Source organism: Halichoeres trimaculatus, unplaced genomic scaffold (genome assembly GCF_033239565.1).
Source record: "Halichoeres trimaculatus isolate MK-OKI-2021-1 unplaced genomic scaffold, fHalTri1.1 fHalTri1_scaffold_2, whole genome shotgun sequence".
Taxonomy (NCBI): Eukaryota; Metazoa; Chordata; class Actinopteri; order Labriformes; family Labridae; genus Halichoeres; species Halichoeres trimaculatus.
Window position 1 is genome coordinate 32,894,682 of NW_027437180.1, and position 26,951 is coordinate 32,921,632.

Below are 26,951 nucleotides of genomic sequence, written 5' to 3' on the forward strand. Positions count from 1 at the left end.
TCCTGTAGCCCCTCTAGAGCTGCAAAAAAGAAAAACTAAAAAGAAGAAAGCATTAATGCTCAGTTCCACTAAAACTGGTGTGAATCTATGAGATTTGGAACCAGATAAAAGACTGTTGCCGTGGGCTAAACTAGTGTAATCTTCACACAGAAAGTGCGGCACTCAGAAGAAGGTGTACTTACTAATCAATTAATTGTACATGCTTGAAATTTTCATCCATATTCATTTTGAAAACTACACAGCCACACAGCAATCATCTTAACTTATTATTTGCCTGTGATGGATGCTTGATTCTGATTGGTTAATACTCAGTAGTATAAGTCTGTTATTTCTCGATGACAGACTGTTGTTGTGAAGAACACACCACTGCTCTGGAGCTCTGATCACACAGCTGTAGTTTGTGCTAAAACAGAGGCTCAGATGATTTTTGTCTTGTTTCTTTGTCTTTAGCGAAACAAAGTGTTGGATAGGGCTGGGTTAAAGGACTAACAAATGGAAAGGAAATGTCCCACACTTAGGGCTCATCAATTAATCGAATTGAAACCGACATTGCAGTGTAATAGAATGCAACTTTCAAGTCTCAAAGGCTGCAATTTAGAAAAAAAAAAGTTACATGTACACAGACTTGGAGGGAATAAAATAACTTGTACTCCTTCCTCCTTAAAACCAGCAAAAGTCAATCTGCTGGTTTTTCCGGCTAAAAAATAAATCCCCTGGAAGCTACAGATCCATCCATCCATACAGCAGAATAACTGTGGCTGGCAGAGCCATACTCTTTGTAAACTTTATTCTATATGATTTGTTACTCTTACTGACAACAAAACTTTGTTTTATACTTCTCCATTTCAGTTTGTGTTTTGTTACAAATAGATCAGCAAAAATTTTTATACATTTAATATTTGTATTTATAATCACACAGTATTTCTTTTTCATTCTTAATAAAGAAGTGCATTGCACATGTTGACATATTTCAGTGGTTGAGCCAGAATTTTGGTCTTATTTACATTTCTGAGCTTTGTTTTGTGTGAGAAGGAAAGAATTGTTTATAAGTTAAAAGTATCCTCATGTTGGTCGTACTATAGAATGATTTAGTGCTTGTGTTTATTACATAATAAAAATGCAGAAGAGCCACCCCCCAAAAAAATAAAAAAAATTAAAATAAAATAAAAAAAACAATAAATAAAAATAAAAATAAATAAAATAGAATAAAATAAAATAAATAAATAAATGAATGAATAAAAAAATAAGAATAAATGAATAAAATAAAACAAAAGATAAAATAAAATAAAATGAATAAATTAAAAAATAAAAGAGAAAAAAAAATAAAAAAATTGCATGCTATGTCACAATTGAATATTAGATTTAAAAAAATGCAATTTGATTATTACCCCAAATCATGCCAAAATCAGTCCTGCCCAGGCTCCAAGGGACACACAGAAAAACTCAACCAGGTCCAGGTTCATGCTGTTTAACTTGTTCAACTTTACCTTTAGGTTTTACCTGCTGACACTGCTCTTTTAAAAAAAAATGTTATAGAATTCACCGTGCAGCTCAAATAAATGCCAAGGGTTCCAAACAGAAGATATATTTTTAATTTGCCATATAAAGAGCAGGATGTTGTGAAGTGATTGGGTTTATACCACAAGATCCCTCTGCTGTACACTGGGGTCTGGCTCACCTGTTGGGGTTCCAACCTGCTTACTATGTACATAAATCTTTAAGTAGTAGAATCATCTGAAGAAGACTATAAGTTTATATATCAACCAAGAAACAGCTCTGAAAATCAGAGCACTGTCCATGGATCTCATCACCAAACTCATGCTTACTTAAAAACAGAAATACTAGATCCTCTGTTTCTGGACAGGAAAGTAGCACACACCACTCCCTGAATTCTTAATTGTGTTTACTTTTTCCACACAGGATACAGCACGTTTTCTGCTCTTACTGTGCTGGAGGAGATATTTTTGAATTTCCAATGGAGCCAAATTGCTTTTAGCCCCAGTTTCCCGCGTAGTTCAAAGCTAAGCTCATCACCTCACCTTTGGGCTCTGGCTTCCAACTTAGCACAGAAACATGAAAGAGCTGGTATTCTCACAAGACTCCACATGAATTTGATTAAGCCGATTCCCTAATATTCAACCATTCCTGCAGTTGTGTCAAAGCACATTTCGGAGGTCAGTAAATAAACTGTTACAGCTAAAATGTTCAGGGGCACAAACCAGCCCGGATGCGATTATAGTCTGTGGGGTGTTGATTTCAGTTGTGCTTCTTTCTGAGTGGATTTAAAAACAGCTGCAGGTCTTCACAGAGCTCAGTGAGTACTTTATTTAACAGTCAGTCACTAAATCAGTCACTACTCGGCAAAATCAGTCAGGAAGCTGAGCTGTTGAGACACTCGCTCTGCCAGAAACACCATCTGACAGTCAGCCAGTGGTCAGTCATTCAGACAGTCAGCTACTTTGTCTCGCAGCCAACTTTTTCGTTTACTCATACAATAAGCTTAACAACAAGCTAAAATCTTCAAGCTGCACAACAAAACATACTACTCTGTCTTTTATTTAACGAGGAGTCCTATTTTAAGCAGAGAATTGTTTGTTAGTCACAGCCAGAGCTGCCAAGATTACTGTTTGTTTTACATGCTGAATCTGACTCAGACAGTTTCCTCTTTTTTTCTGTGACCTCATTTTTCTGTAACGTTCTTCCTTCATTCTTTGATGATATTTTTTCTCTTATGCAACATAAGAGTTTTGAAATATATTTTTTGGAGCCTTGTTTAAAAGTTTTCTTTCCATCTTTGTCTCACAAACAAGAGGAACTGTATGCCTATGCTTCAATTTATGTCTCTGTCGCCTGTCAGCATCGCTCAGCCATCCCCTCCATCTTCATCACGAGGCCTCACGCTCAATGAATCTGCACACATGGCTTCATTTGGGCATTTGGACGAGTTAAAGGTGTAGTCAGTGATCATCTAATCCGCACTTTTTGTCAAAATCACTGTATTTCTCCTCTCCATCCACAAGATATTATCACTGACAGCATGTTGAAAAAAAATCCGGTTTCAATACACAGCCTTGGCTCTGAATTTCAGCAGGTAAATACTGTGGCTCGGACCGAGCACCCAAAACAGGGTACACCCCCACACACCCAGGGGGCGGATCATACTCATGCGCAGATCAGACAGAGGGGGGAGGGGGAGTAATATGTTGTGTAGCGTGCGCAGTTTGCGTAAGAAAGCAGTGTGATACCAACAGTAGCAATGGCCGAAAAACAGCCAATAAGAAAAAGGACAGAAGAGCATGAAATGAAAAAGAAGGTCTAAGACCATAATAGAGGGAAGACCCGGGAACTCCGCGATATAACAGTGCTAAAAACGGACGTGGATGTTGCCGAAGCAAGATTAGCTTTGTGGTGCTTCACATAACAGTAACAGCCATCAGCCATTCATCTTATTGTCTAATCTGCCAAAATGTTCTGTTGTTGTGATGTTATCAATTATGGCAGTCAAGTTGTGGCTACTGTTGTCTGACAAGTCAGGGTTACTTTAGCTTTGCAGTTTAGCAGTGTGCTAATCCAGAGTCGGCGTCAGACAAAATTAAACAGGGGGCATTATGACAGGTGCAGGGGGCACAAATTCTTGTTCATTACTGGATTCATAACCATTGTGTAAAGTTCTTTTTCACTTATACGAGGCACTGTACCACAATGAAAGCCCCGTCCGTCACTCTCTTTTCTCTCCCTCCGCCTTTAGCGCACCAACATTAGAGTGAACAAACACCATTCAACAATCAAAAAACCACGGAACCCAAACAATAGTAGCGAACTAAAGATAAAAATACCTTAAAAACAGCTGGAGCCTGCGAGTGTTGCAGCTAAATCTCCTGAGGACAGCATCCTCCTACTCAGTCGTATGTCGTTTCAAAGGCAAGCTCAACAACCTGGGCCTTTCTATTGTGGAGCATTGTACGTCTTGGATCGGAAAATCATTTATGCAACTAAATATTGTAATACCTTTTGCTACAATACTACTAAAACTTGTCACACTGCTACTACTTTCAAAAAAATAAACACGGCTTCACGTATTATAGCGAACTGACCCTCAAGCGTTCGCTGGTCCGGCCTCCCCCATGTTGGTCAGCTACCCAGTTTCTACGGTTGTTTCCATGACGATGCACGTCCATCAGCTTTCAGGCGTGGAGCCAGGGGTAGGGCATGAAGGGAGAGGCAGGTCTAAATTTGTTTATCAACAAACTCTCCACTTGTTTTCTCCCAGACCGCTAACTGCACATTTAAGAGGTGCATCAAGATCCTGGTGCATGTTTTAGATGTTGGCAATAAGAACAACGGATGTTGCGCAACAGGACGTTCTAAATGAGACCAGTCTGTTTTGAGAGTTTTTTTTTTTTTAAGGGGGTCGCATTTCATCCCGTCCATTACAAACTCATTTCTAAGAGTTGTAAACATGCACTCACCTCTGAGAGAGAAAAAAAAGAGACAGAGAGGTTTCACCCTGCAGGAAGTGAGCCTGGACGGATCAATGATACAGCCATCAGGAAGGTCTAGTGTCCTTTGTGCCCTGTGAGTCAGCACTTAGAGCAGAAGATGACACTACTGACTGACAGACCTCTCTCTCTCTCTCTCTTACACACACACACACACACACACACACACACACACACACACACACACACACACACACACACACACATACACATACGCACACGCATACATACACAGAGTTAATAATGAACCTGGTTAAACACATTAAGCATGCTGCAGCTCACTCACACCTGTCACAGACTCACATGTGCATTTAAACGACATCATTATCCAACAGTGCACACACACACACACACACACACACACACACACACACACACACACACACACACACACACACACACACACACACACACACACACACAGGGAACATCCCGCAGCCGATTTAAACAGGTTCTCATGATGTGATTTCTGGCCCTCAGTGTCTGCGCTCAGCTCTGAATAGACTCATTCCTTTAATTGATTTTGCATAATGTGGAGCTGCTGGGTTAAAATGGCCAGCAGTCAGCACTGTTGTGTTCCTATCAGTGATCGCCTGTTTGTAATGAATGTGCTGTGCTGTCCTGCTTTAATAAAAACCTGTTAGAGACTCCTTTCTTTGTTTACACACAGAGTTAGAGGAGAGAAGAAAGAAGTGGCGAGGAGACAGAGGAGGAATAATTCAGGAAATAATTACAAAGATGTGATTAAAATCAGCTCTGCTATTTATAACAACTCTTTTTCTTTATGCTAGGATAATAAAGACATTCTCATTCAGAGGGAAAGATAAGTAGACTTGACATGGTAAAAGAAAGGAGCATAAATCCAGAAAGAGCTGTTTTATTGTTAAAGAAATAAAGCAGAAGCAGATGTAGTAATTCCTCTTGTTGATTTTATGTTTTAAATCAAAGATATAACATTAACCCCTCAGTGGTATTCCCTCTTCAGGACAACAGGCTGCCATCATTAGTGTATTTTGTGAATTGGGGCACATACAGCCCTGCTTCCAGTATGAGATCTACACTAGTGTGTGTTTCCTGCATAAACATCATTTTTTCCTCCCCTCTGTGTTTCAGACCAATAACAGGAGGTATTTGCCTCCAGGCTTTTCTGTCAGACAGCTGCCCCTCACATGAGATCACATCCGCTCAACCAGAGTTGCACATGAACACATTGAGGTTCAAATAAGGTCCTGTGAGGACATCATAAGTGACTTTCAAATAGTTTCATTTATATATAGTTGGGTGTTCATAATCCGCAATTTAAAATGGGATTACCAGTGCAAAATAGGTGTTCCTGAATCCTATTTCTCAGGTCAGATTTTTGCAGTTGAAGAGAAATCAATTTCTGGTATAAAGACTGAAAGTCCCTTTGATGACTCAACACCAGCCAACAAACTTTACCAGTGAGAAGTGAAGGTGACTGAGTGAGAGGCAAGATCCAGTTATTCTGCAGTGGTCTGTTCAAACTTGGGAGTATATCAATAAAATTGATGTATAGGGATTAGGGATGCACAGATCACAATTTTCCGGACAATCACCGATCTTTAAAAAGCCTGACCTGCCGATACTGATTTTTATTTTTTTTAACTGACAGCACGTACCTTCAATGTTTCAATCTTATTTTATTGAAAATCATTGAACAATACCTGTAAAACAATGAAATCTTTATGTTTTAACTTATACAACCAACAAAGTGTCCTGAGTTTTAGGTCTCAGAGCAAAAAGCAACAATGGCTGGCTGTCAGACCTTTCCAGAGGTTTATAAGATCAGTTTCATATGTAAGGATGGGCCGATTGCTGATCCCCCAAATTTTTTTAATTTTTTTTTTTTTTTAATTCAAACTCTTCATTTCAGTCTTTGTTTATAAACTGTTTCTGGAAAAAGTTACCACTTTTCTCCAGCAGAGGGTGAAATGTTTCTTTCTGACTCATGTGATGTGCATTTTAAATGAAAATATGGCTCCTGATATAGTCTGTGGACATTATCATCATCATTTAACTTTTTCACATGGTCTGGTGTTAAAATGCAAATTTAAAATCGCAAAAATCGTAAATATCGAAGAATCAAAATTCAAACCGAATTGGCGCCCCAAAAATCATCGACGCGAGGATAGCATATCGTCCCAGCCTTACTGCTAACCCTCTGAACACTAAACTACAAACTAAGTTTGCATAAAGTTTGATTGTTGTTGCCTCTTAAACTACAAATAAATGCATCACCTCGTCACTTTGCATCCTGGGAAAAGTTTGTTGTTAATCGAAGAGCCGTTCAGTGACACAAGTTTTCTTTAATTTATTTAGTTTATTTGGTCACAGTCTTTGGTATTCAGAGGATTTGGATATATGTTTTATAGCTTTATTATATTAGAATAGCTTTATCTATTAGAATTATAATACTTAACATATCTTTACTCAAGCCTGAATGATTTAGGAAAGAAAACAGAGGTAACGCGATTCCTACTTTGATGATGTGCATCTTTATGATAAAGTTTGTGATGCTTTTATTGCAGTAATTAGTATAGACTGTTTTAGGGCAATGTTTAGGGACCATCACTGTGTTTCTGTATTTTTAGTGTGCATTCATGAGAGTGTGTGTGTGTATGTGTGTGGGGAGAGAGGGAGAGACAAATGGCCCCATGCCAGCCGGCAGCCTACCGGGGGATAATTGCTCGTCAAAGCTTCAGCACGAGTCATTACCACAGATTTAACCTTTGACCCCCTCGCAGTGGGCTGGCCAGAGCGTCACAGCCAATGACAGTCTTGGATTTTATTGTTGGTAGCAGGAGGACACAGCCAGGGGTGGTTGGCTGCCACATCTGTGTGTCTGTGTGTGTTTTGGCTGCAGTCCTTTCACACTTGGTAGCCTTTCACATTGTCTGTGTGTATTACCCCCCGATCGTTGTCACCATGAAGCGCTCTCTCTGACAGAATACCCGTGTCGTTGATTCCCGCATCACATGTGGTGCTGTTGTTGTTGAGTCCAGGACAGGTAATACTCCATATTTTTTTTGTTTTATAATCACACTAATTGAATTGGTTTGTAACTATTTTTTATTAAACCACATAAATGGTATTAACTCATCAACATGCCCACTTTTTGTAAAGTGAGACATGCTATCTGTCACTTCTGGAAATGCCTTTTGTGTTATGCAGCCAGTAGCTAATCTTTATATAACCCAAAGCAATGTGACACAACAATAACAAAAAACAACAATAAAGTAAAATCTTGATTGAAGTTTGGTTGGATATTTGTTTGTAGCTTATCTTAAATTGACTGATTATGCATCAGCATGCTTTGATGTTAATAGAAAAACAAAAAGCACGTTGGCTCCCACCCATGGTAATCGGCTGTTTCATTATCTCTATGAACTGTTTTTTTGGAACAAATGCAGCTGAAAACCTACGCCAGATCAAAGATTTCTGCTTGAGTGACAAATCTATTTGAAGCCATTAAAAGCCCCTTTCTAATGCACAATTACAGATCAGTCTCACCTCCACTGAAAATCAGTGACTTTCTTCTCCATCACCTGCTGATTCATGACAGGTGAAAGACTGGGTCAAGATTTTTCCTCAAGTGGTTTATTCTGTTTAGTGGCATGAAAAAAAGTTCTCTTTTAAGATTGGTTTTCTTTTTTTTAGGAAGTTACAGACATGTTCACTCCAGTAGACTACATGTGCCTGAACATTCAACATAAACAGTATGAACTTGATTTAAAAATGCATTACATTTTTTTTGTTGGTAGTCCAAGGAGATAGTATTTTCTTAATGCTTTTTAAAAAATCATAAAATACTTTTACACATTTTAACTCTGTAATTTCTATCATAAATCTAACATTTGATTTTTTTTCTTTTTATGGCCGAAGAAAAATGAAAACACCTAAAGAAAAACTCTTGCCACAGGCTGTTATGCAGTTCCACCACAGAAACTATGACATTTAGGAGAAAAATACTTATAATAGGGACTAATAGGGCTGAGATGATATGCTATTCTCACAATTTAATTCTGTTACGATTATTAAGGTGCCTAGTTTTTTTTTAAATTGGGATTCTTCCATATTTATGATTTTAAGTTGCACTTATTCATAGTTTAAAATGCAACAACAATCAAACTATGTAAACTGAGTTTTTAGTTTTGTGTCCAGAAGGTGAGCAGTCGGGCAGGGAAGATACAATAATCTCGTGATTCGATTCTTTACGATTTTTGGGGTGCAGATTCAGTTTAAATTGTGATTCCTCAATATAAACGTTATTTTGCAATTTTTAATTTCTATTTTAACACCAGACCATGTGAAAAGTTAAATGATGATGATAATGTCCACAGACTATATCAGGAGCCATATTTTCCCATAAAATGCACATCAAGTGAGTCAGAGAAAAACATTTCACCCTCTGCTGGAGAAAAGTGGTAACTTTCTTCCAATCCAGTTTATAAACAAAGACTGAAATTAAGAATTTGAATTAAAAAAAAAAAATGTTTTTTTTTGACAAAGAATCATGATTTTGATATTGTTGATATTATAACTAGCTGTCCACTGCAGTGACCACTATGCTTCAGATGGTTAAGACAGAAAAAGCAAAGCCAGCGTGAAGCTTCTGTGTCACCCATTCTTTACAGTGAAAGGGAGATGTGGCTTAGGAAAGGCCTTGTGTCAGAGTTGCATGTACCCTATGAACACTGTTTGACCATTTTTAAAATTTGTATCTCCCAAAACGTCATAAAAACAAATAAAAACTGACTTTCTGCAATACTTTTCAATGGGCTCCTGGGCAGAGAATGTCTGAGTGTATGGCTGTATGCACTGTGATTGGCTCATTGCTTTTAAGGGCGGGACATAGAGTCAGCAATCCATCACACAGAAAAAGATGTCTGGTGTGTTTATCATTGACAGCTGACCACAATCGAGTGTCAGAAAAGTTAGTCTACAATCCTGGAAGCACATTTTGTTGTCAGTGTGTGGTCAGTTGGTATGGAAACTTGCTAGTTACTTACAGAAAGAAATCTGAACAAGAAGCTAAAAGTTATTGAAGTGTTTCATTTAGCTTAGGTAAAATTACTGCATTCACAATGATTCCTTTGAGACATTTATTGTGACATTGCGTTATTGTTCCTATGAAACTTTTGAAAACACATCACGATCTTTTGTTAAAACTGCTGGTTTAAGTGTGTGTCTGCTGGGGAGCCCATATGGCTTGGTGGTTTGGTCATGAGATTAGCCATTGAGCCGCAGACTTAGGTTTGAATCCACCTTTCCTGCATGTACAACCCACTCTCATCGTGTTTCCTGCTCTATTCAGCGTAACATGTCAACTGTATCAGTAATATCACTGCTCAGTGTAGGTAAGCTGCAAGCTGGAGTTGTAGTGTAGTAGTACGGGGGCTGGTTAGCTCTGCTAACCAGCCCCCAAACAAAACACACGGAAATGCACTCACTTCTTTGCACACTGTACAGATTCAGACAGACGCACACTTTGTTTCTCTCTCTGTCATATTATAAAAGTAGTGTCTCACTTGCAGCTTTGTCATCAGCCCTCCAGCATGCACTGCTGACCCCACCAAATCACACCTCACCGCTGCTCCTCACTCACACACAGATTGTGCCTGCCTGATGGATTACACAATGGATTATAATGGATTATAAGACCGACTCTCACATGAACGCACACAAACAATCTGTGGATGAGCCGTATCAGCAGACACTGAGTCGCAGTGATGAGGTCATAGTTTTAGGATTGAACCGCCCCCTGATCGCAGCTCGGTCAGTCGGATTCTTCAGGACTGTGTTTGCCTAACACAAGTTGTCTGTTTCTCACTGTGGGCTCTGGTGAAAATAGAAAAACAGTCAGAGATGTCGCTCTCGCTTTTGAGTGTGACTTCAGAGGTGTTGCCATGGTAACATTGTGCATTCCCCTTGTCGTCCTCCTTTTTTTCTGGTCGCTCTTCATCTTTCTTCAGCTCGGTCAGTTCATTATGAATAGAGGAAATGTGTTATTGATCCACCTAAATGGGTTTGAATAATAAAAAGAAAGCGTCTCTTTCAGTAGAGCTCCAGTTTTCTATTCAAGCGCAGTGTTTGTAAAAGAAATAACCAAGCTATTCATATTTTGGTTTGATAATAAAGCGCAGGACTGCTGAGCTCTAACCTGTGTGTTTGTACCTAATCACAAAAAAACAGGTTCAGCTTTTAGATTTATGATTTCAAGATGCTTATTTTCAGCATACTAACAGTCTCTTTCCCTCTCCAACACACACACGTTTCTTTTGAACCAGAGTGAGGCAAAATGAGCCCGGGCTGCAAGACCATAACCGTGACAGAGTGATTTAAAGTCACATTTACACACACGCTTAAAGACACACTCACATTTTGCCCTCCACTCCTGGCACATCTAAACCTCTCTTATCCTCTCTCAGTGAAGTGTTTCTGCAACATGTGGGTCATAACTCCTAATGTCCACGTATAGACTCTGTGCTTTAACATTCACTGTCTTAAAACAGTGACAGCTCATTACGCAGCCACAGATTCAGATCAAGCCGAGGAACAAGAAGACAGGCTGAAGTGAACTGTTCCGTAAAAGGAAGCCCTGAATCTTTAATTATCACTTAAAGTCCAATGAAATTTAAGAATTGAGAGATTTCAGATGAAGAACTACAGTTTCTTCTTGCATCTTTGCCTCAGCCAAGAAGGTTATGTTTTGGGGAGAGTTTGTCTGTTTGTTTTTCTGTGAACAGCTTAACTCAAAAAGTAACAAACGGATCTTAATGAAATTTTCAGGAAATGTTCAAAACTGGATAAGAAAGAACTGATTCAATTTTGGAGGTGATCCAGATCACCGTCTGGATCCATTTTTTTTTTAAAGGATTCTTTATCAACGTGAGATAAGGTTGTTTTCACCGTATGTGTATATAACTCCACGATAAATGGTCCAATCGCTTTGCAAAACAACCCAAAACAAGGTCACCATAATTTCTGACGGATGTAAAAGTACGATCCAGATCTTGGCAATATTCTGGATACTAAAATCTGGAATATGAAATATGTACTGGGCTGTCATAATTTCAACACTGTCAGGTAATAAATTATCGTACAAACCAGCAACTAACACCAAATTGTAGCAGACAGTCTGATGAAAGGGAGTAAAACATTAAAGTAAGACTTAAGTGTTGCGTAACAATCACTATATGCTTGGCGGAGGTCGCAGTTTATTTTTTATGGGGGGAGTAAGTTAGCATAAGTGACTCTGGTGACGAAGACTATAATTGGTGGCCATAAACTGGCGCCTATGCCTACAGCAACACAGATGCTTAGTGTGGGACCCATAATAATGTGAAACATGTATGTGGGCAGGAACACCCTCCTACTGTCATGTTTATTTTTGTCATTTAGTATTATCCTATCTTGTCTAGCTGTTTAAAGAGGAATATTCAGACACTAATGTAATATTTTAGCAGTTTATGGTGGTTAAAATGAGCAAAGCTCACACAGGCATTTTGGGGCAACTTAGGGGTCTTTAGTATGCACAAGTGCACGCGTGTCCTTTAGTAGACCAGGATGAAATGCAATGCGCAACCATGTTAAACTTCTGTGCTTGTGTTTCTGTATTTACAAGTGAGCAAAAATGTAGTGACACAAACAGATAATGTGTACGAGAGAAACCAGACTTCTCTTCATGTGAATAAGTCATTGTATGTCGAAGTTTCGCGGGTTGATCAGTAGTTTCTGAAATGCTGTACATGTTGTGTTTGCTTGCCAGGAAATACTAAGTTTACCCACCTGTGGCTGTCTTTAATATATACTGTGTGTGTGCACTGAATGTTGTTGTGTGTAAGTGTGAATTACAGAGGGAACCAATGCTAAACACTGCATCTATGAGAGGGCAAATGACATTCTTTGGTAGACCAGCATGAAATGCAGTGGGTAGCCACTGTATTCTGTATTTACAGAGAGCTGCAAGTATAAGTCAATTCTAAAAACCCATGCACACGCGGAAAGTCATTTATTTGCCCAAGTGTGCATCATTAGTTTAACATGTATGTTCCCTTTAATTCCATTTTCATTAATATCTTAATTTACTAAATAGACCAATACAGTGGGTTTCCTGGCAGCAGCCGAGAACTGCTTCTGGGAGATTTTTGTTTTCATAATGTTTTGGATTGTTTAAAGGTAAAAATAAAAGTAGGTTGAATTGAAAGGTTTCAGGTTTGATTCCCCTTATGAACAGGTGCCTTTCTATGAGTAGCTGCATGTTTTCACACACCTCTGGCCCAATGACAGGGGCGAAAAGCGGTTAAGCAAATAGATGGATGGATGAAAGTGTTTTTCCTCTTTTTTTCACATTTTTTTTATTTTAGATCACAAGTTGATGTGACTTGCAGAAGTTTTCCTTTACTATATTTTAATTGATGACAAATTCAAACCCCTTATTGGTTATTATATTTCATTTTATACTTTTTTTCTTTCATCTTATCTTACTTTTTGGCTTAGATTGTAGCATTGAGGCAAAACATGTTTGTTTATGCTGCACATTTTGGCAACAAATCAATTTAAAGTGCTTCACACAAAATAAAAAAGTAAATAACAACAACAAAAAAGAACTCACCACCTTTTTTCTTTATTCTGTCATCCCACCCTTTTTCTCCTTTTTAATCACCCTACAATATATATATTTTTTTGCCTATGGCTTTATTTCTCTTTCACTATTTATTCACTTTATTATTTTTTTTTTATATATATTCTGTCTTTGTGTGGTCATTTTAATCTGTTGTATTCATGCAACTCTTTCCTGGATCAGACTTGATTACCTGGATTGATTGATTGATTGATTGATTGACTGTTGCCTCACCAAAATCATAGACAAAGGTCAACGAAACAACTTTTGAAGAAAGCGTTTAAAAACAATTAAAAGAAGACTGAAAAGTTAAAGCACAGATAAAAATATCAAGTTGATAATCCGGTGTCCATTTGAATAATCTCCAGTGTTGTTTAGAAGCAGACCTTTTTAAGGAAAGCCTGGCTGTGAGTGCATCAAGAGATTATAGAAACATTATGTGGATGCAATATTTGATATAAGTCTCCCCCTGCTGAGCGTGTCTACTTAAATAGCTGAACTTGCATTTAGTCCTTTCCATACCTAAAATGCTAGATGAGGAAATGGTTTTATAGGGGGTTTAATCCTCTAAGTATTATCTGTGGAGAATCTATATAAAGTAATCTTGAGGCCTCGTTAGAGGGTTCAGTCGGCCCGGCACCTCTAAGCTGCCCTGATCAATACTTCTTTATCACTCTGGGATTAAATCACTGTTTGGTGATGGTTTTCCTCACATTCTGCGGATGCCCTTGGCCCACTGAGGCATTTCTAAATGCCTTTTGATGTGCTATTTTTTATTGGCTGCAGTTTTAATGCTTGTTTTGTAGCTTGTGCTTCTGCTTCTGCTCAGCAAGAGAGAGAAGACAGACTTACAGCAGGTGAACAAGGCGGGAGAAGTAGACCTGTAGATGGAGTTGGTTTGAGAGGGAGGAGGATTTAGGAGGAGATTCCCTTTGGGCTTCCTCAGAACCTTGATGCTGATATGTGTATATGATACATATCACATACATCATAAAAGTTCACTTAGTTATTTGTAAATTAAAGCATTTTTGTGACAGTTAAAGGGGCTGTAAGGAGTTTGAAAGTGATCTAGATATATGCCTGATCGTAATCCACACTTTAAATTGAGATTATCAGCGCTGATATTGCTGGTTACAGGTTATTTTAAATTACTACTTTTTAGCTTCCGGCTCGAGTCGACCAGGACTGGATTGATCTACGGCACGTCTAGATCTCTATGACAATACCACACCGGCTGACGAAATTTAGTATTGAGAAAAGATGAAACACAGAGATCTGTGTTCTTCTCTGCTAAAAACGATTTCTGTGATTAATTTTGTAGTGATGGTGGACACAGGAGCCTAATTGCCGGACAGAAAAAGGACAGAAGAGCAAAAGAAAGCTAAACAGGAGAAAACAGCCCGAGCTAAAGGCTAATTAGCCTTTAGCTCAGGCTATTTCACATTACAAACATGTCTTAGAGCACCAGACTGCCAGATGGGTTTAATATTAACGGCTATTGAACTACTTAAAAACTGACAATGTTCACTTTTTGTCACATTAGCCTACAGATATGACAGAGCACCAGGCTGACATATAGCAGGCTGCTACAACGTTTGCTTGATGTAACGTTTTAAACCATAGCGCTATGTAACTCTACTGATAAGTTATCTTCAATAAAGAAAACTTGTTTAAATCAGATCTTCATTTAATTCTTAAACAACACACATCTCACTAAAAGTAATAACGACTGTGTGCAGACTCCAGGCCAGAAGGTGGTGAGGGAGTGCAGTCAAAACAGATCCTCCTCATAGCATCTTTAAGTGAAATCAACTAGTGCTGCAGTTCAGACCGAACAACTCTTCCCTTTACCTCCAAGTCATACAGAGGACCTTTGTTTCTCTCCAGAGTATTCACTCTTTTAAGGAGTGACTGAAGCTGGATGTGTAGAAAGCACATTATGTTTAATAACATTTGATTCTCAGCCTGATCCTGTCAGCATGTCTGTAAATTTAAATTATGAATGAAGTTACACAGAGCTGTGCGTCTGTGTGTAATTGCTCACTGTATCCCTCTTAATGGGGAGACTCTCATTGATTCTGCTGCTGTGGGATCTCTGCAGGTGTCTCATAAAACTCTAAAATACCTTTAACCCACCTGCTATAAATCAGACTGTAAACTAAACTAATCGCTAGCTGCTCTGTTGACGCTCACTTACTTCTGTGAGTGCATCCTTTAACACTTCACAAGTGCTGCTTAAATTTGCTGTTTTGTTTGTTTTTTTCAAAGCAAAACACACAATCCTTTTACCTCATTACATATCATCAGGCTGTTTCTGAACAGGATTGTGTGTGAACATACATGTGTCATGTGTTTCCCTGTGTATTCTGTTTGTCATCATCCTTCCTCGTTCTGATCAATATCTTGTATTCTTGTCTTCTTTTTGGGGAATGTGTTTCTGTGTTGAGTCTTTACTGTTTCCTTGCCCTCCAGGTGTGTCTAGTTTAGTTTTACCTCCTGTGTGTATTTCCCGCCTGTTTTGTTGCATGCTTGAGTTTCACCTGTGTCTTGTTCTCATTACCCTTTGTGCTGGTGTTGTGTGTTTGTTGTGTCTTTTCACGTCAGGTCTCGTAACCTCTTGTTTCCTGAGAAACTTTGTGTTTCTATTTATAAATCCCTTAGTCAGTCTGCAGGTGGCTCCTCCTCTGAGTTTGTTGAATCCAAACCATGACAGCATGCAGGCACACAGATGTATCTTTAATGTAAATGGAATAAAATATTATAGCTTTATAAAAATAAAAAATACAAATAAAACAGGTAATCTGTAATTAAAGCTGGGTTTTCTCCCCTGGTCTAAATAATAGAGTCATAAATCCTGAATTAAAGACTCCAGTGGGAACAAAGAAACCCAGTTTTTCTCAGTGTAGTAAACTCTGAGGAAAGTATGAAATAAATGCTGTGTTTTTATTTTCCTCAAAGTATATCTTTAAACTTTAATAAAAGACTTAATGAGGTCAATTGAGAAAGCATTTTCATCACAGATCGATCTTTCTGCCTTTTTCCTCCTCAGCTTCCTCCATCATTCATGCTCCTCGTGGCTCACAGGAGCACAAGCAGCAGAACTCTGCCGTGACCTTTTCTGGTGATAAATATGTGACTGGCTGGCTGCTGGAGTACAGACTGAAGAGCAGCTCTCCTATTTAACCTTTTTCTTTTACAGTACAAGTGCTTTGGGCAAGATGCCCTTTTTTTTGTAGCATTCATCTCAGATAACAATGTTATAAAACATCGCGGCTGCAAGAGACTTCTGGTTTTACGGGAAGATTAGATTGCTTTGCCCTGGTGGGCTTTAATTTTGAACCGCCTTTAATAGTTTGGTCGACTCTATCACCCTGAAAAAGGAGTTAGAGAGGAAGGTTTCTTGACTTCCTGCTTTTCAGTTATTCATAATTCAGCATGCAGAACGAGAATGAAGCAGGATACTGAGAGGAAATAGAAGTGATGAAGCAGAAACACAAGTTATCAAAAGACGGATACAAAGATTCCAACTGAAAATGAGCAAGAGAGAAGCCACAGAGATGATACATAAGGTCACATCCATTTTCTGCAAATGTAAGGTTTGATGCATGAAATGACTCCACATAAAAAGTGAATCAGTGCCATATGAGCATTCTCTGGCAGAGTAGCTGCTGTGGATGTGATGAATCATGAATCAAAAGCTAAGAATATGTTCTGGAGTGAAGCTCGACGAGCCAGTGCTCAAGTGATTCAGCTTTTGATTGAGGAAGAGCAGCAATGAAAATGTGGGTTTGAGAGTCTGCAGGTTAAGGAGGGAGAGAAAGGGAAGAGGATTGCAGGCATGTCAGAGAGCGTAGGTATGGCGGCACAACACACAAAGGAAATCAGAGGAATTTACTGCGTGCACTTCAAGACTCTTTGATTTTTTTTATCTTCTCTGAGCTCAACCTTCTGCCTCTCCTCTGTTCTCATGTTCTGAGTGCTGTAGTGAAGAAGCATGCAAAGCCACTTCCAGCCCTCCCTCCTAGCTAATGCATTTCTCTTAAATATTTCAATATGATCCTCCTCTGTTCTGTGCGGTTGAGTACAAGCTCGCCCTCCACTGGCGCCCACAGAGGCGTATTGCCACCGATAATATCTTGCCAGGGGTTTGATGTCTCAAAAGAAATGTAAAGGGGAGAAGGATGGGGAGGCTGTAGGAGGACTGTGAGTCCTGGTTACAGATTATAGATCAAGGCGTATACATAAAAAGACAGCTGTATGTTTCCTTACCGTGCATTTTTATTCTTATCCGTGCATCTATGATTTACTCTCCCTGCGAAGATGACGAGCAGCACGCCGGCTGACGCAACAGGGAGCAAACTTGTATTGTTTGTCAGATGTGGTTCTACTCGGCGAGATTTGCTCTGACAGGCACTCAAGTGAAGCACGCAGCACGGAAAGACCTGTGAGCTAAACCCAATCCACACATGAAAATAACACCTGAAAAATCCACCTCCCACTTTACAAGCTGTTATATAAGACAATAAGCCTCGTGTGCAGCATCTGTGTGTGTGAAGTTGTCCAATGACACCTCCAGCGAGTGAAGCCTTTACGGTTCAATCATTTCTGTTCTCAATCACCGTCCGTACCTGTCCTCCCCGGGCCTTTTCTTCCTCTCCGTCTGCATCGCCTTCCCTCCGCCACCTCATCACTCCTGCTTTTATGTTTGGTGTCAGCAGCCATCGTGGGGCTGGACCTAGAGGAAATTAAAAATCTTTGTTGCTCCATCGCTCTCCCCTGTGGACGGGCGGATGTCAATAAAGTCTTGCATTATGGCCTGTCACATGCACAGAAAAATACTGTACTCACGAGGGAATGCACAAACACACCCACACACCACCTACAGCTGCACATGATGAGCTGAAGGCCGTACATTTACTCCAGGTGACAAACACAGACTGTATATTCATTAACCTCAGGGTCGCTCGGTGGTGTGTGTGGGGCGGCCATTAACCGTCTGGTATCGATGAAGCCTGAAATATAATGAAGACAGATATTGACGTTCTTTCTCTTCTTTTATGTGCTCCAGTTGCAGAACCAGTAACCGGAAAAGCCTCATCCTGACCAGTACATCCCCGACCCTGCCACGGCCACACTCTCCACTGCCGGGACACATAGGTTAGTATATCTACATTTACCATTTAACTTATCCCATCTATCATAATTCAGAGCTAAAAAATTCTACAGGCACATAATTTTTACTCTAAAATATTACATTTTTGGAAGATGTTTACTAGGGCTGTCACTTTAACGCATTAATTAATTGTTTTGCAAATTAATGCCTCTAAAGTATTGGCGCAATTAAGTCATTGGCTGCCAGCCATTTCCAGAGCATCTTGAACGATCTTTCAAGACCCAAATGATAATATTTTCTGAGACCATATTTTAACTTTTACTTTTTTATTTACTTTTTTAAATCCTGCTTCATCCTCTGATCCTCTCCATGATCTCCGTCGTCTTTTCTCACGACGATCGCGCCACTCTTTGTCTCTGAACTACCACAACACATCCTCAGTTGGAGCGTGAGCTGCCCTGAACTTTTCTGACTTGCAGCGTCTCGCTATGCCTCTGTCATCTCATATCTTCTCCTTATATCCATGCTGATCTCTCATCCAAAGAGCGCACCGTTCTCACCCACAATAGTTTACGAGCATGATTTTGATTGACAAGCTCCGCCAGACACCCCCTGCTGAAAAAACATAATTTACTTCCACAGTCACAGTAAGTGGTTGCAACATGTCAATGTCAGCTAACACGGACAGTTGAAAAAAAAATGTCGATTTACAGATCTTCTCTTCTTCATGTATTCATTTGATTAGTCATGCACCACAGTTTTGTAATGTCCTAGAATTCAAACTCTTTATTTGGGGACTTGAAGCAGATTTGAGATTAAAATGTGATTAATTACAGTAATTAATTACAAATCCTTGAGTTAATTACAGGATTTGGTTATTTTTTATTCGCCTGACAGCGCTAGTATTCACATTAAATCGAGAATTGCGTTTTGTGTTAAAAACGATTAGGCAAGACAAAAACAAACTTCAACTTAGAAATTAATTTTTACTGAATTTAGAAACACTTAACACTGCTGCAGAATGGGTAACCATTCCTCAAAGTTTTACTTGTTGAGCTGAAATAAGCTGCATCCTATATCCTATATTTTTAATTGGTGTTTCCAGAACGGCTTGGTTTCAATGTGCTGATGTCTGAATGTATTTGTTATTCTTATTGTGTAACTGTCTGCTGCCATTCCAGGTCCCTCTTGAAAAAGAGATTACAAATCTCAATGAAGCTTTTATCTAGTTAAATAAAGGATATAATAATAGCTCCATGTTGTCTCATTGCTCCTCAAAATATTTGACTAACAAGCCGGTATTGTCTCTCCAAGACAAAGTAAATATTAGATAGTCTGAGCAGTATGTGTCTCTAGATTGTGATTTTATAACGGTTTTATAAAGGTTGATGAATCTGGATGAAATCAAGAAAGAAATGTCTCAAAGAATTTTCAGTTTCTGTCAATTTTGGCGGCCCCTGTGTTCAAAGCTGTATCACAACATCTGTGCTAATTTGGCCTTTCCAACCTACAGCAGCCAGCTTTCCAACCTATAATGGTCGAGCTAGAATTATTCATCTCATTCATCTCACCTTCTTCTCTGAGCTCTGCTGTTGCCAGACCTCTCAAAACAGATTTGGGGACTTTTAAAACTGCTGCTGTCATCAGCACCAAGTTTCTAAGTACCAACCAGTAACTTTAAGTTGCCCTCACCTGCTCCACTGCAGTCACAACAATTTTTGTACAGCATCCAGTGTGAGAATATTCATGGTGTTTAGCTTGCTAAACTAGCATGCTAATAGGGTCAAGAAGCAGAAGAAAAATAAACTCTCTTTTTTGGGAAGTTTTGACCAATCAGAATCAAGGATCTTGCACTGATCCTTAAGAAAACTGGGTAGTAAAATAAGATGAAACACAGCACAAGGTCACGTCTGGCAGGATGTGTTAATGTAGTGGGTGATGGTCTAGATTAAAAATATTTCACAGAAGCTTTACTTTAAACTGGATCAATTTACACATTTCTAAATCTGTTAACACATTTGTGGATCAGTTTATGCTTTTGTGGATGCATTTACACACACACAAATTTTGCATTTGAGAATTCTGACACTAATGTGGCTCCATATACCTCATATACCTATGATGGATAATTTGAATGCTTCATGTCTATTTTAAGGAAAGTGGATTGAATTGAATGAGCCTCACTTTCAGTGCTGTCAGATGTTGTATTTTCCTCGCATGTATTTTACAGGAAGCAGTCCCCTGGACAGCCCGCGCAACTTCTCACCAAGCGGTCCCGCCCACTTCTCCTTCGCCTCTTCTCGCAGGTTTGCTTCGCACATTAAGTCACACATTAAGTCACACATGTTGTGTTGCAAGAGCAGTGCTGAGAGTAACTGTGAGTAGGATGATTTTTGCACGCCATGCTGATGCTTCTCGGGAATGTTCCCGCACACACATCAACATGTAAAAAAAACGAAATGACTCCTGTCTGTGTCCTGAGCTGCTCCCTGTGGGCGTCTGTGAAAGTGAAGGGTGTCAGCAGGTCACGATGAATAAGGCGAGGTGTCGCCATTTTGTCTGAAAGTCACTCATCACTCACTCACTCAGAGGAAGTGTTAGACTCAGGGAGAGCTGACAGCCTGAGGGAAGAGAGGAAGTCAAGGAGTGAAAGTGGTAGATGAGAAAAAAGTGAAGGTGGTGAATTTCCTTTATTAAACCATTGATTGTTCTTTGAAAAGACTAAAATAGAAAGTGATATTGGATTCCGGCCGCTGAAAGTGTTAAAGAAAACACAGCAACATATGTCCTCCCTTTTTCCACTTTGTTTTTGTTTCTCCACAGGGCTGATGGTCGTCGATGGTCCTTGGCTTCTCTGCCTTCCTCAGGATATGGCACCAACACGCCCAGTTCAACGGTAAGGAGACGCAAAAACACACACGCTCAGAGTTACAGTGGTGTGTATGTTGATGTACTCCTCAACATTTTGACATCTCGTCACGCCATCTCCTCTTCACAAAAGTGATAGCTTGAGTGGTGTGATCTCGTGCAGTTATTCTTAACCTGTCTAGCTTTGGGACCCACCATCACCCCTTAATGATTAGCTGCAACTCAAATCAAGGAAAGTTGTCAACCTTTCCAATTCATTGTTAAGAAAAGATGATGCCGTTATAACCTGAGGCAGTAAAGACTATCATAATATGTGCCAACACAAAAAAACAATTGTAACAATAAACTAAAACGACCAGCACGTGGTGATGCTGGAGAGGGAAATATCTCCTTTTATACTCAATTATCTGCATTTTAAGAGACACCCGTAAGATGACGGCGCCTGTTCCTTCTTCAAGCATGAGGAAGTAAGACACTTTTTGTGATGTCTTCTGCTCTTGTTGGCGTCTTCGAAAGTACTCTACAGGTTTTTCATTGAGAAAAGGGTGTGCTGATGTTTTTGTCCTCCTTTGTGATGCTTACGTTTTTCTTATAGACAGTATGATAAATGGACATTGTCTTGATGACATCACCCATCTGTTTCTGAAATGGAGTTTTGAGGCAAATCACCAACCCATGTCATATTAGAAATGGGGCGGGCATTGAGCCCCCACACTAACAGCTGTAGGACTCCAGCCTGTCAACCAACTGAGTTGTGCCTCTAGTGGGTGAACTTGTTGTCTTAATATCTTCTAAATTGCAGAGTTAGAAAAAGTCCTCCCCCTTACAATGTGTGCAGATAGAAAAAATAGCTACTTACTAAGGACATTTTTTTTGTACCAAATTGCAAACATATTTTTTTCTGCTGTAAAAAATATCTTTATGGCTCGGTGTGTATGTGGTTTCTGGTACTTCTGTTAGCAGCCTCAAGTGGACAGTGGATGAACTGCGGTTTTTAACACTTCTAAGTTGCCTGATGTTTTCAGACCGGTTGCCCCTTGGTTCTGCTTTGCTTCTAGGTCTTCTTCTATACTATAAAATAATAGGTGTTTAATAAAATTACAGGGCAGTATCGCCACCTACTGTTGAGGGGTGTGAATTAATTGTGTGTGGTTAAAAATCCTGTTTAAAACAAAAGAACAGATTTTTTAACATTTTGAGTTTTCGTTGCCCAGGCACACTATCAAACTAAATGGACAGTGTGGCTCTGCCATTTATCATTGTACAGTTTTGAAGCCAAAATACCCCAGTCACAGGTGCAGCCATTGTAGCAGTCGTGCTGCCAGAGTCTGTGCAGTAGAGACTGTGGGGGATTCTGGGAGAATCAGAGTGGAGCAGGGTGACAAAAATAATAATTTTTTCTTTTTTTCTTTCAAGGGTCTAATCACTTCTTGACTCTACCTCCTGACATATTTTACAACCCCCTGAAAAAAATACACGAGAACAGCAGCTGTCAATTATCGTTAAACGTTACGTAAAGCCTCGTTTTTAACCTTGTATAACTAATGAAAACGAAACTTTTCAGAAAAAGAGGACTTGGATACAAGACAGCCAAACGATATCTTCAAACCACCACAACAATTGGATGAGAGAAACATTTCTACAAGGAGTATTAATTTTTTAAAGTTTGACCACAGCCCATCTGGAATGGCTAGAGTTGGATTTTTTAACCTATACTGCAGCCAGCCACCAGGGGGAGCAGTTTTTGAGGAGACCTCACCACTAGCTGAGCAAGATGACGTCCATTTTTTTACAGTCTATGGCTAAACCTTGAACCAGCACACCAATCAAAACAATGATCTAATACCCTAATTCCTAACTCCCAAAAACCAACCAAAATCATTTTCATGTTTTTTAGCTCGAGCTCGACTACAGTGAACAACACTTTATGAACCGTGTGAGCTAAGTGCAGCTAATGCTAATGTAACTGGTGTGACTCTGCCGATGTGTCTTTTTTTTTTTGCAAAAGATGACCAACACAGGGTCTTGTTCTCTCTCCGTCAGCATTTATTATTTGCATAACACAGAAAGAGTCTCTGTAACTTCTACACAAACAAATGCAGCCGGTCTCCCCTCCTGCACAGGTAAATGTACGTCTGAGCTAGCTTACAGTGCGCATTAGCCAGCTCTACACACATGGACATCAAAAGTAAGTCAAGTCAACATTTAGCACACAATATAGCAACTAAATAAAAATTAAATCTAGATAATAAAATAATTAAGCACATCATAGACAAAAGGGGGCACATAAAATAAAGAAATAGATTTAAAAAGAGACAAAGTTGGTCAGTGGATACCTATCTCTCCCCAGGGATGACACCAATGAAGAAGAAACTGACCGGAAAAAGAGGCTGCACATAGACACACATGTATACAGGCATAAGTTTGGCAATCATAAAGAAAAATAATAATAATTAAGATAACAATAATAATTGAAAGACTTTTTTGGCATTGGGATTGGAGGGTCTGTGAAAGTATGAAGCCCTGCAACTTTTCTCCTCTAAATCGTATTCTTCTCTGTAAAATCCAGCTGACTTTCTGTGTCCTTGAAACACAGGATTTGTATCCGTCAAACAGGACAGCACAGAGTAACAGCAGTCTCCTGACAACTTCCCCTGAAGTAGAATATGAAGCTTTTGAAGGTTTTGCTGCTTTCCCAAAGAAATCCCCTCATGTTTTCTGTCTCCTCTGCGTGTCAAGTGAACGCCTGCGTGGATCAAACACTGCTCTTTCTTTTCTCACCTGAAAAACAGGAGAAAAGAAACTGACACCAAAGTCTGGAATCAGGATTTATTTTAGCTTCACAAGTCATAAAGTCAAGACACAAACTCTATAACTTTCCTGATTTTTCTTGTATTGGTTAATTGATGAGGTGGGTTTCATATCCTCAGCATGAATATGCATCCCACAAAAAGAATTCATTTGCATAGATCTTCATGCATAAAATCAGTGTGCCGTTTTACTTGTAAATTCCCTCTTAAGTTGCGTGTTCCACTTTTTATTCCCCCGTTCTGCTTTGAAATGATTACTCTGCAGTCTGCATACACAAACTCACAGAAGCCCCGTGTGTTTTCTGACTTGGCTGCTGCGAGTCTCAGACGATTATTCAAAAGAATTTCACTGCTGGATTTCAGGAACATGTGCTGCATGTAAACCAGAGTTAAAAATAACTCTTCAGTTGCCAAGATATGATCGACCTGATTTATCTGCAGCTGATGACTTGGCCTTTCTGATGAAAGTGGAACATGGATAATTGAAACGCAGTGAAACCAATCTGTAATCTGTTACAGTAACTATTTCTCCGCTCATGGCCTCGTCCCCAGAGAGGCTGTTTGCTGATAAAAAAGGGGCAACAGAGACAAAAGAAGCAAGTGTGGGCGGAGTGAAACGTGTGCTGAAGCAACCAGAGAAACAACAACATTTCTCTGTTATCTGAGAAAAAAACAGTCAATCGTTAAGATCTGAATGCTCCCATTTAATAAATTGTGGAGAAATGGACCCTGAAGTCTAAGACGCTCAGGTGGAGCCAAGGTGTGGACTCATAATCCACTTCCTGTTCTTCGCAGGAACACAATCACATCCTTTGCATCATTTCTTTCATTGACTGCGCCTCTTCAAAGGAGTGCATACAGAGCAACACACGCAGCCGGCAACTCATTGATCTCTTTTCACTGTTAGATGAGGTTTGAGATGGTTTCTGACTCCCTCCATCACTCCTCCTCCTCCTCCTCCTCTCCATCCCGTCTCAGGTTTCAGTGCTTGGCTGCTTCTAACATGGGCCATTACTCGCTTGATTAGTTACAGCAGGACCATTGCATACTGAACAGGGCAGATGAAGGAGGGTGGTGTGTGTGTGTGAGGAGTTTTCTGTTTGAAGAGGAACATATGACACACGTTTATGCAACATTTTTATTCAGTTAATCGATCAAAGTGGAGTTCAGAGAGGAAGAAACTAGACTGAAACCAGGGGAAAAACGTGCGGAGTATCTTTCCCTGTGATGTTATTTCTCTTTGCTTCACCAGATTCCAAGAATTAAAAAAACCTGTCTTTGAATAATATTTAGTTTTGATCATAGTATCTGATTGACTGAACTTTTACCATTATCATAAGGAAACAGTATAGACAGAAGATCAAGGCACAATATGGATGGATTTAAGCTGATATAAATAAAATCACAATTTTTGATAGAGTGGTTTAGATATAGTGGGCAAACATGCATATATAATACACTGCCTGGCCCAAAAAAGTGGCCACCAAAAAAGAAGTTCACAAACTCTAAAATTTCGTTGGTTGGACTTTTTCAATAAGCTTCTGCAATGTCACAAGATTAATTTTCATCCAGCGTTGCACTAATTTTTAAAATCTTGCATTGATGATGGAAGAGTCTGACCGCTGGGCAAAGCCTTCTCCAACACATCCCAAAGATTCTCAATGGGGTTAAAGTCTGGACTCTGTGGAGGCCAATCCATGTGTGAAAACCACTCTTTCCCAATCTGAGCCTGATGAATTCTGGCATTGTCACCGTGGAATATGGCCGTGCGTTCAGGGAAGAAAAAATCCACTGATGGAATAACCTGATCATTCAGTATATTCAGGTAGTCAGCTGACCTCATTCTTTGAGCACAGACTGTTGCTGAACCCAGACCTGACCAATTACAGCAACCCCAGATCAAAGCACTTCCCCCACAGGCTTGGACAGTAGGCACTGGCATGATGGGTGATCACTTCATCTGCCTCTCTTCTTACCCTGATGGCCCATCACTCTGGATCAGGGTAAATCCGGACTCATCAGACCACATGAACTTCTTCCATTGCTCCAGAGTCCAGTCTTTATGCTCCCTAGCAAATTGAAACCATTTTTTCCAGTTGGCCTCACTGATTGGTGGTTTAAGTCTTAAGGCTACACACCTGTTCAGTCCCAATCCCTTGAGTTTCCTTCGTGTTTCCTTGAGTGTGTGTGTGGAAATGCTCTTACTTTCACTATTAAACACAGCTCTGAGTTCTACTGTTGTTTTTCTTTGATTTGATTTCACCAAATGTTAAAGTGATCGCTGGTCACGACCATTCAGGATTTTTTCCGGTGACCTTTCTTCCTCAAAGACGATGGGTCCCCACTATCCTTTCAGGCACATTTCCTTGATAAATGAACTCTAGCCACTTGGTCTTGTCTTCTTCCGAGATGGGAAGCTTGTGCAGGGAACTATGTGGCTGTTTACAGCCAAAAACAAAGCAGTGATGGCAGTGATGGCTGCTGGAGCAGCAGCGGGGAGAGGAGTGGGCAGGGAGGGGGTATCTGCTCCGGTGGACCAATCAGGTCAGACTTGCTCCTGATTGGTCAAAAAAGGGAATCCCCCAAATCCAAGCAGCTCGTTTTAGGTCAGGATTTTACATTCACAAGCACTACTAAGTACAGGTTTTGTGATTAAATATCACATTTTGTGGGCTGGGAGGAAAGCCAAAGACCCACAAACTTCACTAAAAGACTTAATAAAGTGATTTTTGCATAATATGGGACCTTTAACTGGAACATACTAGTTTTCACTGAGTGAAAGCACCCCTTGCTTAATTTCTCCTCTCATTTAACCATTTGGGCCTGAGTATTTTTTCTTAACAGTCGAAAAAAGAATACAGAAAATTAAATTACAAATGTAAATAATAAACTTGTTTTGTGAATTGACTATCGAAATAAATCTAATCTTTGTATGTTTCTTAACTGCACAGAAACATGCTGTAATGAATCAGAAGAGACCGTCTGTCTAAGCTTTCCTATAGATGACACTATAGAAA

The 26,951-nt window shown here is 39.6% G+C and overlaps 1 protein-coding gene across 3 annotated transcripts in view; it reads left to right on the forward strand.

Moving 5' to 3' along the window:
- LOC141801736 (microtubule-associated serine/threonine-protein kinase 1-like) overlaps positions 1-26,951 on the forward strand; it is a 99,114-nt gene that overhangs the window by 34,059 nt on the left and 38,104 nt on the right. For all 3 annotated transcript variants that reach the window (XM_074684962.1, XM_074684971.1, XM_074684979.1), the window contains 3 exons: positions 18,212-18,300; positions 20,487-20,562; positions 21,080-21,152. In XM_074684962.1, the coding sequence (XP_074541063.1) occupies positions 18,212-18,300; positions 20,487-20,562; positions 21,080-21,152 (238 nt within the window). The remainder of the gene's footprint in view (positions 1-18,211; positions 18,301-20,486; positions 20,563-21,079; positions 21,153-26,951) is intronic.